Source organism: Barbatula barbatula (assembly GCF_947034865.1).
Source record: "Barbatula barbatula genome assembly, chromosome: 5".
NCBI classification, from domain to species: Eukaryota; Metazoa; Chordata; class Actinopteri; order Cypriniformes; family Nemacheilidae; genus Barbatula; species Barbatula barbatula.
Genome location: NC_136769.1, coordinates 17,756,799 through 17,771,002, shown reverse-complemented (window position 1 = coordinate 17,771,002; position 14,204 = coordinate 17,756,799). Strand labels below are relative to the sequence as shown.

Sequence of the window (14,204 nt, the reverse complement as noted above, 5' to 3'; positions counted from 1 at the left end):
AACCCTGAGCTATCTAATTTCATGTTTCACATTATTCATAAATGATCCAGTATCCTTCTTCGTCAACGTTTCATCATTAATGGCCCTTTATATTGTAATTATGACCGGGAACATCATTGATCATTTTAATATGTGAATTAATGGGTTGGGATGAGTCACAATATTTCAACATGGCAGAAACTGTTTCAGTAATGGCAGTAAAACAAAATACAGCTAGTTTTGGCCATCAAATTAACTGTAGGTATGATAAATGCTAACTATTTATTCATTTATTAAAGCGAACTATTGTCAGCTTAAAATAAAACAAAATCGGATTTCCAAAAGAAATAAATGAATTGATTGACTTCTACTTGTATGAATTATAGCCTCCCACATAAAATACCATAATATACTATTGTAAATACCACAGTTTTCCCCACGTTACATTTTACACAGTCTTTTTATTAACTACAGAATAATAGGCTACACTTTAATAATTAAACTATCTACTGTAGTACAATACTTTAATATACCTCAGTACATGGGCTTTCAAACTGGGGTCCGGGAACCCCCAGGGGACCTCCAGAAGGTTTCAAGGGCTCTGCAGAAGTTTTCCGCAGAAAATGTCTTACATTAGGTGTTTCTCTCTTTTTTGCTACATGCAGAGTTCTTCTTTTTTGTGAGTTTTTCTCGCTATAGTTTATTTTCACAATCAAAGTGAAAGTTGCTACACTACAAATACATTTGAATTGAAAATGTCTCTTCAGGGTTTTATACATCCAGTTAGCAAACTCGAAATGTCTTTGTTTTTGGAAACACTTTTGAAAAGCACACAAGTTCAGAAAGAAAGTGCGCATGATGAGTGTCAGGATGATGTTTTCATGATGTTTTGTAGACTTTGAGCCTCATGCATGTGGAGTGGAGGAGACACGCTTGTCTGAGTGCTGCAGGAGTGTAGAAACACGTAGCGTTGAGAGACATTCTTGCTTCCCCTCTCTGTAAACTGTTTTATAGACACTTTCTTTGATTCCCAACCCACACGACCGCAGCGTCAAACATGGCTAACCTTGCCACTCTCTCCTGTGTGGTTCCCATGGTCCAGAATCAGCATTTCTGCTGACACCAGGATTTCAATGTTGTTGTATTTCTAAAACGTTACTACATTCGCAAAGAGGAAAAACACTGAGCCGGTCTGGCAGGATCTTGGAGGATTGGGTTTCAGCCATCTGCCGTAGTCTGTGCCTCTCCTGCAAGATCGACCCTGGGAGGGACTGACTTTACACATCGGGTCTGATTTATCAAAGCGTTCAGCTCGTGCCAGATCATTCCACCGGTGCAAAACGATGTGCCCATCATAGACATTTTTGGTGGATAAAATTATCTAGTTGTAAATCTGGCTCCCATGACGGAATTACCACATCCCATTTTTCAGTATTTACCGGTTCAGAGTTTGGTTGGGCACACCAGACATGCAAATACAAAGCACCCGACCCATTTTAATATTTTCACAGTCGCAGAAGGAGGTCAAATCTCAGACACTTGCCAATTTTGAAACCAGGTCAAGCCACCGATATAGGAAAAATGTGACTGCGTCTAGTCGTGATTGTCTGGATTTTTTGGCGTTAAAGGGGCTGTTTAGTGATCATGTGGATCTGATGCTTCGCACGATATTAAATGAATCAATTGCATTGCCGGGTGCGACCCTTAACCTGTAAAGGAACCGTTGTCCTAATTTTTGTGAGAGATTAGGATGAGCGCCAATTCAAACAGCAAAAACTTAAAGCGACAAACCAAATGTGCCGCAAGCTTGGTGGTCTTGATTTAAGCTGGGCTCACCCGCTCTGCCAAACAATTGTAAAGCTCAACCCAAGTTTACTTTGAAACAAGACCAAAGAACATTCGAAAGTCTTCTTAGCACTAAATGGAGCCCATGTCCAGAGTTACAACATTATTTGGGACGGATTACCCAACGCACAGGATTAAATCTGTTGTCATAAACTCTGCCTGTGTGGTGGTGAGTTTCAATGTCAGCATCAAGAGCCGTTTAGAATAAAGAAACTGTGCAGTCATTTCCGTGAGGTCGGAAAACAAACATGCTGCTGGGAATTTCAGCATCAGCCGAACTGAGGCAGTCACTTGTCTCAACTGTGTTTGCTTTTCAATCATCAGGGGCTCTTAACAACAGGAACTACCATGCAGGTGTGGCTTGGTTAGAGAGAGGTGATGCTTGGGTGTTTTGATGGGGGAGGTGAGGCAAACATCTTGTCCACCTGTCTCAAGAAAGCATGCGTTCAATTCCACGGCTTGAAAGAATATGCTGTAACGCAGTAAAAGTGGAGAGAGAGAGAAGACATATTGATTATGGCTTGTGCAGTTCCATTCGGTTCTGCCCTTCATGAATTATTAACAGAGAAAGGCATCCGTGGCATCCAACACTTCTATTTTCTTATTCTATCCAGATGTATCGTTTACTCTATACAGATGTTCAACAGAAAAAACGCAGCTGAGCAGATCTGTACTTTGACACTTTTGCAGACTAAGCATGTATGTGAATTGTTGCATGAATTGTCGCAGTACCGTGCATGCTTCTGTAATAATAATAATAAACAAAATGCATATTTGAACAGAAGGCGTACGACTGTACTGAAATGATGACGAAGGTTCCCCTTGAAAGTAGATTAATGGGCTGCCTTTAATGCAATTGTGCCTGAATTTGGTTAAGCTCAAATTTCATCCCCTCTAAAGTAATTACAAATCTGTCCAGTCAAGATCAGTTTGACTGAGTGCAGATGAAATGCCCTTACATATATTATATGTCTGTAAAGCTAGACAATACACTTTGTGAGTATTATCGCACATAACGCTGAACTTTCCTTGTATCCCGGATAACATTCCGACTCACCACGGTTCTATTGTTCTGTATCGGACAATGTTGTTGTTGTGTTGTGACCGATATGCAGCACCGGGGGTGTTTAAGAAGCTGAAACAATTTTCTGAATGTCTAGAATGTTCTTTCTCAAGGGTTTTGTGGCTTGGTTTGGAGCCGCCACAGGCACTTAGAAGAGACTGCACACAGCGCTGCGGCCTGCACGGGGCCCCTCGGTCTACCAACTCCTCCTCTGACCCCGTACACGCATGCACGCAAGCATACTGCTGACTCCGTTGACTGGAGGTGCCCCCACTGAGTCAGTATATAACAAAACCCAGGTGAGTTTTTATTTTGCTAGCGTCAACACCGTTGCCGTCTAAGCTCAGCCCAGTGAATCGTTTGGCGCAGGGTCTTTGAAATAGTTCACTGGACCAACAGCACGCTTGGCTAACAACATGACACATTTACAACATGGTGGTTTGTTTGCTATTTGAAGAGGTGCTCCTGTTTAAACAGAACATTTAAAGATGTTTGACTCGTTGATGTAATGGCAAGTAAACAATGTTGAAAACTACGTAAAGTAAAAAGATAAATGTTGAAGGGGAAGTGTGACAGTGTCAAGCACCTCTCTGTTTGTACTCAGTTCCACATAGAAATGTAAACTCAACCAACGGTTTGGGAAGATGTGCTTCTGATGGGAGGAGCGTTTCAGAAACCTTGACGAAGATTGTGTATTCGTGGAATTCCGTGTGGTGCCGCTAGTGTCAAACAAAATAGCAAATCTAACAAGTGATTATAATGCAACCTCAATAAAATGGTTTAGTGAAGTGTCTAAACATTCAATTTGCTCTAACATGTGTTCTGCCAAAAATAAGACAGTTGGCAATTGAAGTAAACAACATCTTTTTACAGTACCAGTGTCTGGTTCCCGCTGTTCTGCAGATGGACAACTGAACAAAACCATTCTGCCAAGGAACATTTCATTGTGGTTTCTGCTCCTCGGGCCTGGCACTATTCTGAGGCTCAAACTAAGCTAGAAAAATATCTGGTACACAAACCATATTTATTTTCTTTGGTATAAATGAAGGCGTGTACTCATGCATACCTGTTTTGTTGATACAAACACGCTTCATTTGTCATTCGGAAAGACGCTGTCAGATTTGGTCAGTCAATGAAACAGTCAAGCAGATTTATATTTATGTTAGTTTATTGAACAAGTCTTTGACTCAGTATGGGACAAAGGATGACAGACACTTTAGTATCTAAATAAATCTCTGAGAAAATAATACTGTAATCTAAAATGGCATGTCTGTTTTCTTCCAGTAAATCTCTGCAGTACAATATATACATCTTTTTTATTATTATACACACTGGCATTAGCATGCTAATTACAGCCGTAACATTGCGATTGCCGTTTCCACGTTTATGATTGAGGGTAATCCTTTTTAATCCCCTTCATGACTTGAAATACATTCTTTCCCTTGCTCACATGAGTGGATTTCAATGTTACTTTGCACTCCGTTGCTCCGATACAGTGCTTTCTTTCCAGAATACTCATTTTGCATCAATCGACTTTGCGCCAAGAAAATAAAAGACATTTTCGTAATGACATGCCATTTACTAGCTTAAACGGTGCTATTCCTCATCTGCGCTCCGGGAATTATTTCCTGGAAAAGATATTCTCCCACTTTGGGAGCATTTATGCATATCGCTCTATAAATGCATTCAATTAAACCGCTCATGCAAACTAATCTCAATAAAGGTTTCTTTTGTATGCGCACAAAGACATTTTTAAGTCGAATCAATATTTTGACAAATCATTAATGATGTTCAATACAGCACAAATTGTAATGGTTTTACATTATAATCTAGTTTCATAAAGCCGTCACTGTCAATCAAATCTTTTGTTTGCTTTCAAATATGTTTCAATGGAACTTTAGAGCTGTATCAACAGAACTTTGTTCGCTATCCAAATAATGATTAACTGGACAACTGGATCCTCAAACATTTGAGCAAATAACTTTCTTATGGTCCACACATAATAATTAAAGTAGCAGACAAATGATTGAAAACATAGATTGAAACTCTAACTAGCTGAACCTAAAAACTGGATATTCTCTTTATTTTTCTGGATATACTGATTTTTTATTTCTTTATCTTAAAATGTTGGGAATAAAATGGCTGAGCAGCTGTGCAGTTATGATCACCTTAGCAGCAAGCACTCAGAAACATACCCATAAACAAACACAAACTCGCACCTTCAACGCTACCTGACATCAGTCTCACTAGGTATTTCTTAGTGTTATAAAGGTTGTTTAGACCGTTCCAATGTAATGCCCGTTGGTGTGTGAAATTGAGGTAATTATATTGCGTTTACTAGCATCTACCATTGAGCTTTTATGGAAAGTGTGACCAGAAAACTCCATCCAGACTGAAGAGCTTATGACGCTGCGGATAACAACAGAGAATGCCTGGAGCGAAATATGGCCTTGAGCTAAAAAGGAACGGATTGGTCTGTAAGCATCACATTAAAAGGCTCTGCAGCATTTCCTGTAACAGATTACAAATGAGTTCAACTTTCCACCGTCCACCGAAAGGGACAATAGATGGGCTGACGTTTCCCCAGGAACTCAAGTTCCAGAGAACAGACATAGCTTACACACAAACAGCACTTAGTGGTTTCTTGGTCGACCATTCACCGCAGAGATGGACGAATAAAATTAAGTCTTTAAGTGTTATATAGGTTCCACATTTTCACAGAGACACATTCCACTCCTTGTGGTGAGCAAAATACTTCCTTTCACCACACAATATATCCAGGGTCATGGGCTGGCTCGACTTCCGGGGCTTTCGTAGTAAGTGCCAGTGACAGAGATTGGACAGAAGTCATGTGACCACCTGCTGGACTGCAGACCGTTCGTGAGGACACGACTGGTCCCCGCAATGCAGCCTCTTTAGAAGCCGCTGGAGTTTATGGGAGAAGTTCTTATTCATTTGCCTGTACATGAGGGGAATGACAAAGCTGCTACAGAATGCTAGCAGTTCGGCTAAACATCTCAGAAAGAAGTATGTGATTGACTGACTCGCAGAAGCCGCGGCCACCGTGTTAGGTAGTAAGGTCAAGTAATACGGAGTCCACAGCAGAAACTGCATGCACACGGAGGCCAGCAGCAACCTGTGGATCGAGGGGTCGAGTCGCCCAGAATCCTGGTCCAAAGGGGTGGATTCCTTCCTAATGCGGAGGATAAGTACGAACGCATAAAGCACGGCCAACGCCGGCACCACGTACCCGATAAACATCATTATGGCGTCGGCCGCTTCCTTGTTCTGCATCTTGGTGCACTCGACGATCTTGGTGGAGACGTGGTTGCACACGTAGAACAGCAGTGAAGAGAAGCTGGTGAGCACAGCACCGCCCCAGATGAAGCCGCAGACGTGCTTGGTGTTGTACACGCTGGACATGTAGGTGCGTGGAAGAGCCCGTTCGATGTAGTAGTCCAGACTGAGTAAGGTGGTGGAGTACATGATGACTAGGGAAGAAATGTTAAAGAGGATCAGTAGGGTGATGTAGATCTCGTTGTTGTACTCCCACATGGGCCAGCGTGTAAAACTGGGACCCAGCAGCTCCACCGGAGCCACCAGGTTGAGCACCAGGCCAGCGATGGCTATGTTTACAAAGTAGACGTCGGGCATGGTCATGGTGACCTTGTTGGAAAGGTTGACTACCACCAGCAAGGCATTGTAGCACAGCCCCACTGGAAAGCAGACGATGAGGTACACCAGAGAGAAGACTGACAGGATGAGTCCAAAATCCTGGCAGAGCCGGAGGTCCACGCTGTCGTCTGTCTCATTGTAAACCATGCAGCTCCACATTGCTATACTTCCAAAGGTGTCCACTGTGTTTGTCTGAATAAGCTGCAAGACAGAACAATTGTATTAATGCAAGGTTTGCAAAAGATAATTTTGTGTGTTTATGAACAGTTGACAACATCAGTTTTACCCACTGAAATCATTTACAATTATTTAGAGATAAATGTTTTACTGTTTTGTAATCTGAAATGAAACCATATTACACTTTATGCTTGGATAAATTATGACATGTTAATATAGATTGACCAGCAAACAACAAAAATTTACATTTTCTGGAATACATCATGGTCCCTATGATGTGGCAGAGCAACTTTACACAAAAAAACATCTGTTTCTGGGCGCTTTTTGATATGACCAAGAACTCATGCGTTTGTCAAAAGTGCTTTCTTTATTAAAAACTTTTGTATGTAGAAAAACATGTATTGCACCACTGGAAAGCTATTTAAACAGAGCAAACAAAAAGACAGCTAAATAAGGGTTTTCTAAAACATCTCAGTACATGCTAGTGAGGCTTATGTTTCATAAAATAAGTGAAAAAACACTGTCTGAGACTGCGGACAAACTTCTTTCTATTACAACGGATTCCAAAATGAAAGCGCCTCAGCATCCAGGCCTGTTGGGCGGCGGCAATGCACATGCTGTGACCAAAGGCTGCCGTGATTCAGGTCTAGGATTGTAAATCGTGCAGATTTATGGGATGAGATGTAGCATGTCAAGGGTGGAGTGGATGCTTGTGTGAGGATAGAGTTCAGGATGAGGTCACAGCATGTGCACATGCAGAGAGCCCAACTGCAGTTTATTTGTCACAACATTATTGTGTTTTGAACGAATGAATTATCTAACGCCTTATCCAAAGACAATGGAAACATTAACCTGACATTTGTATTTGGTTAAATTACATTATTGTTATTTTATCTGATGGCCCTGTGAGCATAAATGCTGTAGAATGTGCCACAATAGGGAGCTGCAGAGATTTTTGTATGTAAACCCCGGAAGCGAGTTAGCATTTTAAGACTTTCCGTCACTCCAAATTCTATGGGTCTTTAATGGGTTTTTGGTAAATCGCCTGAAACAAGGTCTGTGGTAAACAAAACCTCTAAATATTGTCACGTTTATTCTATGAGATAAAACACACCAATTATAACCCGCTTGTGATTTTTTTAAAGCTTTGTTGTTTCTCAAAGGGATAGTTCGGCTGTTTCAAACCTGTATAAATGTATCTGTTCTACTGAACACAAAGAAATATATTTGGAAGAATGTTAGCAATTTTAGGTTCTGGGAAACCGTTTACTACCATAGTAGGAAAAACAATATTGTATTTATATTTGTTTTGTTGAACACAAAATTAGATATTTTGACAAATTCACGAAAACAAACAGTTCAGGGGCACCCTTGACTACCATTACATTTTTCCTACTATGTTAGCCAATGATGTCAACTCAAAATTACGTAAATTCTTCCAAATATTTTTCTCTGTGTTCATCATAACAAAGTAATTTATACAGATATGAAATAACACGAGGGTGTGTAAATGATTACAGAATTTTTTGTTTTGGGTGAACTATTCCTTTAAAACAGTTGCTAAAAGTGACTACTTCCTTTGGCGGGGACGTTACACGTCATCGTGCATATAAAGCTCACAAATAAATAATGCAACATGGGCACAAATCTCTTAAAACGTATATGCGGATTCATTCACTGAGTAATTACTTACCAGGGAAAACACATTTTTATTTAAGTTTGAAAGAGTCGTCGGCGGTTTGGTGGTGGTGACGATGATAGAGCGACCTTAAGTGTCCGACTGTTTATAGCATCCTGTTAGCTTTTTACCTCTGTCGATTGTATTTCGGCTTCAAAAGTAACAAATGTTGGGTTAATTTGTTAAGATTATCTTGATAGACAAATTGTGTAAACATCATAAACCTTTGTTAACAGAGCTTATTTTTTGCGATCTTCCCAAAGTCTATGGGAAAAATGCACACGTTTTCAGTCGCTGGGACACCACTGCAGTAATATCCTTCCAGGTTGGCCTATAAAAACACGTAATCTCTGCGGCTCGCTCTTTTGACCCTTATAATCAAGGACCAGTGAAACTGTGTGTAGAACGATTGTTTCTTTTCTGTGTATGAATGCTTCCTATTGAAACAGGAAGTTTGTGCGAGACATATCAAAGAGGTTTATTTGCTACCTGGTACTAAGATGGCGTAGCATTACATCTCTAACGTTACCTAGAGAGCATATGAGTGGACAAAAATGTGTGTCATGCCAGATAAGGTATTAATTACCGCTTCGCCTGTTTTCCAAAAAGGAAAGTGAATTGCAAATGACATTTGCTTAAGGATAGATTAAAAGCTAATGAAAATAGAGATGGATTTGATTACGGACACAATCTCCAATACTGATTAAATGTTTTCTACAAAAAATACAGTATGCTCCTGGAATTAAAGATTACAGTTATGAAAAAGCATACTTTATTTGTCAACTAAAACCTTAAAAAAATGTAAATGTGTATTAATCTTTGTGACGGCAAGGCTTTGATGTTTTGTCAGCATGATGTATTTATCAGTAGACCTGGAGTCTTCTCAGAGGATGTCGAGCATAAATAATGACTGTTGAGTGAGGGTTCCTCTGCCGGCTTATGTAACCGAGCCATAGACAGAATTGTTTTGGCCTGGAGACAGACAGTCGCGGATTGCTCCTCTATGTCTCGAGGGCGGAAACTCTGATTTGTCCTTTTCACCTTGTAGTCACACACCTGCAGCGAACCACAGTTAAAAACTTGCTATTGCATAAACAGTTCTGTCTGTACGAGCATTTTATGTCACGGTCTAACCAGTATATATCTACAAGTATCATCTCAGCCCTCTAAAGAACGTTAAACTCTCATCTGGAGGTAAAATAACTCCTCAAGGTTCTTTGATCTTGCTTGGTCTGCCGCATTGTTCGCTTTACAGGCAAATTCATCTAGAGCTGGTTCTGCTGGCTACGAGTCGTGGGGACATTGTTTTTAAAGGGCAGGTGTCTTTGAAGGCCATGCCAGGCTTTTCCGCTTGAATACCTTCAAATAACCAAAAAACGAAATATCTTTGCAAAAGGACTTCACTGCCACTGGGCAGACAAGCCTACGACACCTATTCATTACCTAACACTCAATTTCTCTCACTTAAAAACAGTCATCTTCCCGTCAATTCTTCCTGTGGCAACCGACGGATCAAAATACGCACAGAATTGCTGCGTTTCAGCTGCAAGTTGCAACAAAATGTTTCTTAATTACTCCGCCAGTGGACGTTGTTTTGTGATTCTTGTTTAGTGATTCAAAAGTCTCTCATGTTTTTTAAACTTGGATGCATCTTGTCGACGGACTTTAACCAAACATGACCTAGGCCGGTAGCTTGAAGCATTCCTGAGAGGGTGCAAAAGATAACACGCTCCCAAAGCATGTCATTTGGAGAGGCTTTGTAACACCTGCAGCTCGCGGCTCATACACACCGATGTAAACATCCATCTACCGCATTCTGTAAATACTAATAATCACCGTAATTGATCAATTTATTCAATAAAACAACATCTTGGCCGACCGTGCATCTGGGTGATGGGTGTTGTGGGAGTAAAGCTAACTGCACTTGACGGTTTTTAAGGAGATCCTCAGGGAGGATGTGAGGAGGGCTGCTCCACACCCCTCGTATCCTAGCTGGAATGTACAGCAAATTCTCAGAATCTGCTGAGTGATGTCACATGATTGCATTTTTTGAGCTTTGGGCGTGCTAGCTGTAAGGGTTTAAGTAACGAATAACAAATGGAGAGTGTTTTACAGTCAGAACATGTAGCGCTGCTGCGCGGTGATACATTTTTCACTTCGTTTCAACTACAAGGATACATAGATACAGAAAGCAAACTGAGGAACAAGCATTTCCAGTTAACCAAAAATGTTGCAATGGATTTACCGCTTTTATGTTACAACACCAATGATGCAAACGAACATTTTGCCCCACACCTCTGTTGGAAACCAAAAACTGCAGATTATTTACATGCTTATTTCCTACTAAATAAATATGAATCCTTAATCTTTGTTATAAGATAACGTTGTGAATCAAGAGGCAGTTTTTATCGATAATCGTTTTTTAACCAAAGAATTGCACTTTAAATAAAAACATTCAATTTACAATACTCTTTACAATAATATCCAAAGGTGGCAGCATCTTCATTCCATGAATGCTAATTATAAAATAAATGATGGCAATATATCCATGGTTGAAACATCAAAGTGTGCCTCATCATTTTTTTATAATATTAAGAATCTATCAAAATATTGAATAGTTAAGTCAAATAAAAAAATGGATACTCCACAGCTGTCTTGTAGATAAACTGAAAGTGCTGCCGAGAAAATTTGCAGTGCCAAGTTATTTTATTAAAGACTGACTATACCTGTTTCAACCTTTTATCCACCCACAGCAACATGCTTTTCATTCTTCATAAGCAGTAGACATTGAGGACACTTATCTAACATGTTTCACGCAGCGTACATGTGTCTAAGAAGGTCAGCGAAACTTTCCTGGAAGTTCAAAAACATTTAACGGCACAACGAAAACCCTCGCTGAATGAAAATGAAGTCTGCCCGCCATCACCTCAGCTAGGCTGACCCCTGGGAAGGCGTGTTGTCTTTCTCTGCACACTCATCAGCAGGAGCGATCGCCGTTTTGTGTATGGCACGCATGGAAAAACAAATGCTGTGAGCTTCCCTGATTTGACAAACAGATTCAGAATTTGCTTAGCCACGATTTGGTTACGCTCGCTGGTGCGCGAGGCACATCACAGGTGAGCCTTACATTTTAGCACGTACATCGTGTCTCGATAGAGCTCACTGGATACAGAGAGACCTCGTGGGAGTATTCAGAGTTGTCAGGGTGTGGACTTAAACAGCTTCCATTAGTCCAGTCCTTGTTCATTAAATCTGATAAACAAACACACTGAAGCGTAAAGCCTAAAAAGAACATCAAACAAGCCTCAAAGTAGACATCTATGAGAAAATTGGATAACAGGTTATGTAATCCTCTCCTGTCCAGCTGGGCAGCCCAGACCGTCCTTGGGTGTAAAGCACTCTCTAGCGTCTTCAGGCAAATGTTTCTCGGCTGTCTCATATGATGCTATAATCTTCACCCCATATCTCTTACAAGCCCCCAATGACACAGACCCGATGGAAATGCTGCTTTCTTGTTGTTTAGGGTAATAAGTGATGGGATGACTTCCCAGAAACATAATCTGTACTCGGTTACATTGCAACATAAACGTATGCCTCATAGTATGACTAAACCTCACGCAATAAACAACATGCTTGGGATTTTGTTGTTGTTGTTGTTTTGAATGTGCTTCCCTACAACTCAACATGAACACGGTCACATTTCAATAACACTAGATTTATAGAGCAAACAACACCTTTATTATATTCAATATAGTATACATCAAAATATCGAAATGTTATCTTGTTCATAACCAACTTTGACTTCACCTTGCTCTTGGTGAAAAACACATTCACTCATAAGTTCTCACCAAGAGCAAGGTGAAGTCAAAGTCAAAGGTAGTGTAATATTTCGATGTATATATCATATGCTATATTAAATATAATAAATGTGTTATTCGCTCTATAAATATTCCGCTTTGTTTCATTATAAGTTAACAAAACGAGAAGTTAATGGTAGCAGCGTACACCCCGTACATCAGTTCCTCAGACTCACCGTTGATGTGCACAGGACGTTCAAATCCCTTCGCTCTTTGCGCTAAACATATTGAAAACGATGACGAAATCTGATACATTAACTTATCTGTAAAAAGGAAGCGTTCTTGAGATGTAGCGGGCGTCTTGAAAGAGCTAGCCGTCATTTTGCGTGTTCGTACGGGATAACAGGCTGAAGTTTAACCTGGCTGATTTTACTCAACTGTCACAAATATGTCACACGGCGCGCGCGGCGAAGAGTTGAAAAGTGTGGATATTGAAACGCGCTCTCTCTTCGCTGAGGGCAAAATGTAACGATAAAACAAACTTCAACTTCAACAACAAGTCGATATAAGGAGATATCGGCGAAGCTACTCACCGGAGGACCGGTTCTTGGCACAGAGAGACAGCTCTACGGAGGCATCGGATTCTGCTGTATTTCCATTGACATTTCTCCTCAGATACTTTGACAAAAGCTCCCAAAGCGCTACGTGCGCCGCTCGGACTCCGTGTGAGATTAAACGCGCAAAATGCGATCGATTAAAGCGCCGATTTGTGAAGTAAACACACTTGCATACGGTATATTCGCCTGTGGTCCGCCAAAGCTTGTTCTGGAAAGGGGAGGACGCTGATGATCTTACTACGAATCGACTGGTGCTGAACTCTAGAGTGAGTGAGTGTGTGTGTGTGTGTGTGTGTGTGTACACACGTCACGTGACCCTCCCCCACAGCCCTCTTCAAGGGGCCCGACCGCACTCTTGCCAACCCTACTACGATAACGGTTTGCTTGTTAATATTCATAAGCCAAACGTTCGCCATTGGAGAGTCACGCGCCTCTGTGCGATTCATATTCACGAGCACGCGGTCGCTATTGGAAGATCGTGGAAAACTCCTGCCTGTGGCGATTAATATACATGAGCACAGCACTCACTATTGGAAGGTAACTTAGCAACGCGTGCGGGACGTGTTTAATATTCATAAACAGGCTCTGGGCCATAGTAGGAAATGGAGTTTCGTTTGGACCGTTGTCATTGGACGACCACAGAGGAGGGGGGGTGACATGCAGTATTTAACTTTCAAAATCACGCACGCTTGAGTTCAAAAACATGCAACAAAAGCAGCTTTATATGTGCAGGTCAAGGGATTGCCGCAGTTTTATCTAGACCTGGATGAGGTAACTAACCTAATCGGACCTCTTTTTATAGGGTTCGTGTATGACGTATGTCTGAATGTTTACATGGGCACGACATATTGATAGTTTACTAACATTACAGTGTTCACGCAAATATTTGTGCTTTGACCATAATAACGCAGCGACATATAGAATATATGAACACACAAACTAGGATACGAGGATTAAGATGAAGTTTGAATGTGTTATACATTTATCATTTATAATGTTTGCATTCCTACCCAGACTCAAACTTCAGTATACCACTGACAGGATTGTCGGTAAAGTTATAGTCACTGGTTATTCTTTTTCATGTGTGGCAGATCTGTTTCATCTTTTATCAGATATTAAAGAACTATGGGCTTTGCACTTCTCTTTTAAACAGAAAAGAAGATGAAGAAAGTTTAGCAGTAAGCGTATGTCATAATGGGACTAGTCGAAAGAAGCTTAAAGATTACAAGAAGTTAGACCCACTGTAAGTACATCTCGGTTTATGACCCACATTTTCTAATCCTGACCCACAAAGCATCAGAAAGACGTTTTATAACAGACTCACTCTCATTATCACGGTGCTATTTTTAGAATTAAGACTTGTATATTTATAT

The 14,204-nt window shown here is 40.7% G+C and overlaps 1 protein-coding gene across 3 annotated transcripts; it reads right to left on the bottom strand.

The window, feature by feature from the left end:
- Positions 1-4,046: 4,046 nt before the first annotated feature.
- gpr146 (G protein-coupled receptor 146) lies at positions 4,047-13,140 on the bottom strand. Of its 3 annotated transcripts, XM_079457221.1 has the most exons (3): positions 12,808-13,099; positions 11,545-11,669; positions 4,047-6,763 (listed from the first exon to the last, which is right to left on the bottom strand). In XM_079457221.1, exon 3 carries the CDS (start codon positions 6,719-6,721, stop codon positions 5,735-5,737), a length of 987 nt encoding a protein of 328 aa, XP_079313347.1. In that variant the 5' UTR covers positions 6,722-6,763; positions 11,545-11,669; positions 12,808-13,099; the 3' UTR covers positions 4,047-5,734. The 3 variants fall into 3 exon arrangements, with proteins under 3 accessions (XP_079313347.1, XP_079313346.1, XP_079313345.1); XM_079457220.1 differs by lacking the exon at positions 11,545-11,669 and having other exon boundaries at positions 12,808-13,140; XM_079457219.1 differs by lacking the exons at positions 11,545-11,669; positions 12,808-13,099 and adding an exon at positions 11,144-11,195 and having other exon boundaries at positions 4,053-6,763.
- Positions 13,141-14,204: the final 1,064 nt, after the last annotated feature.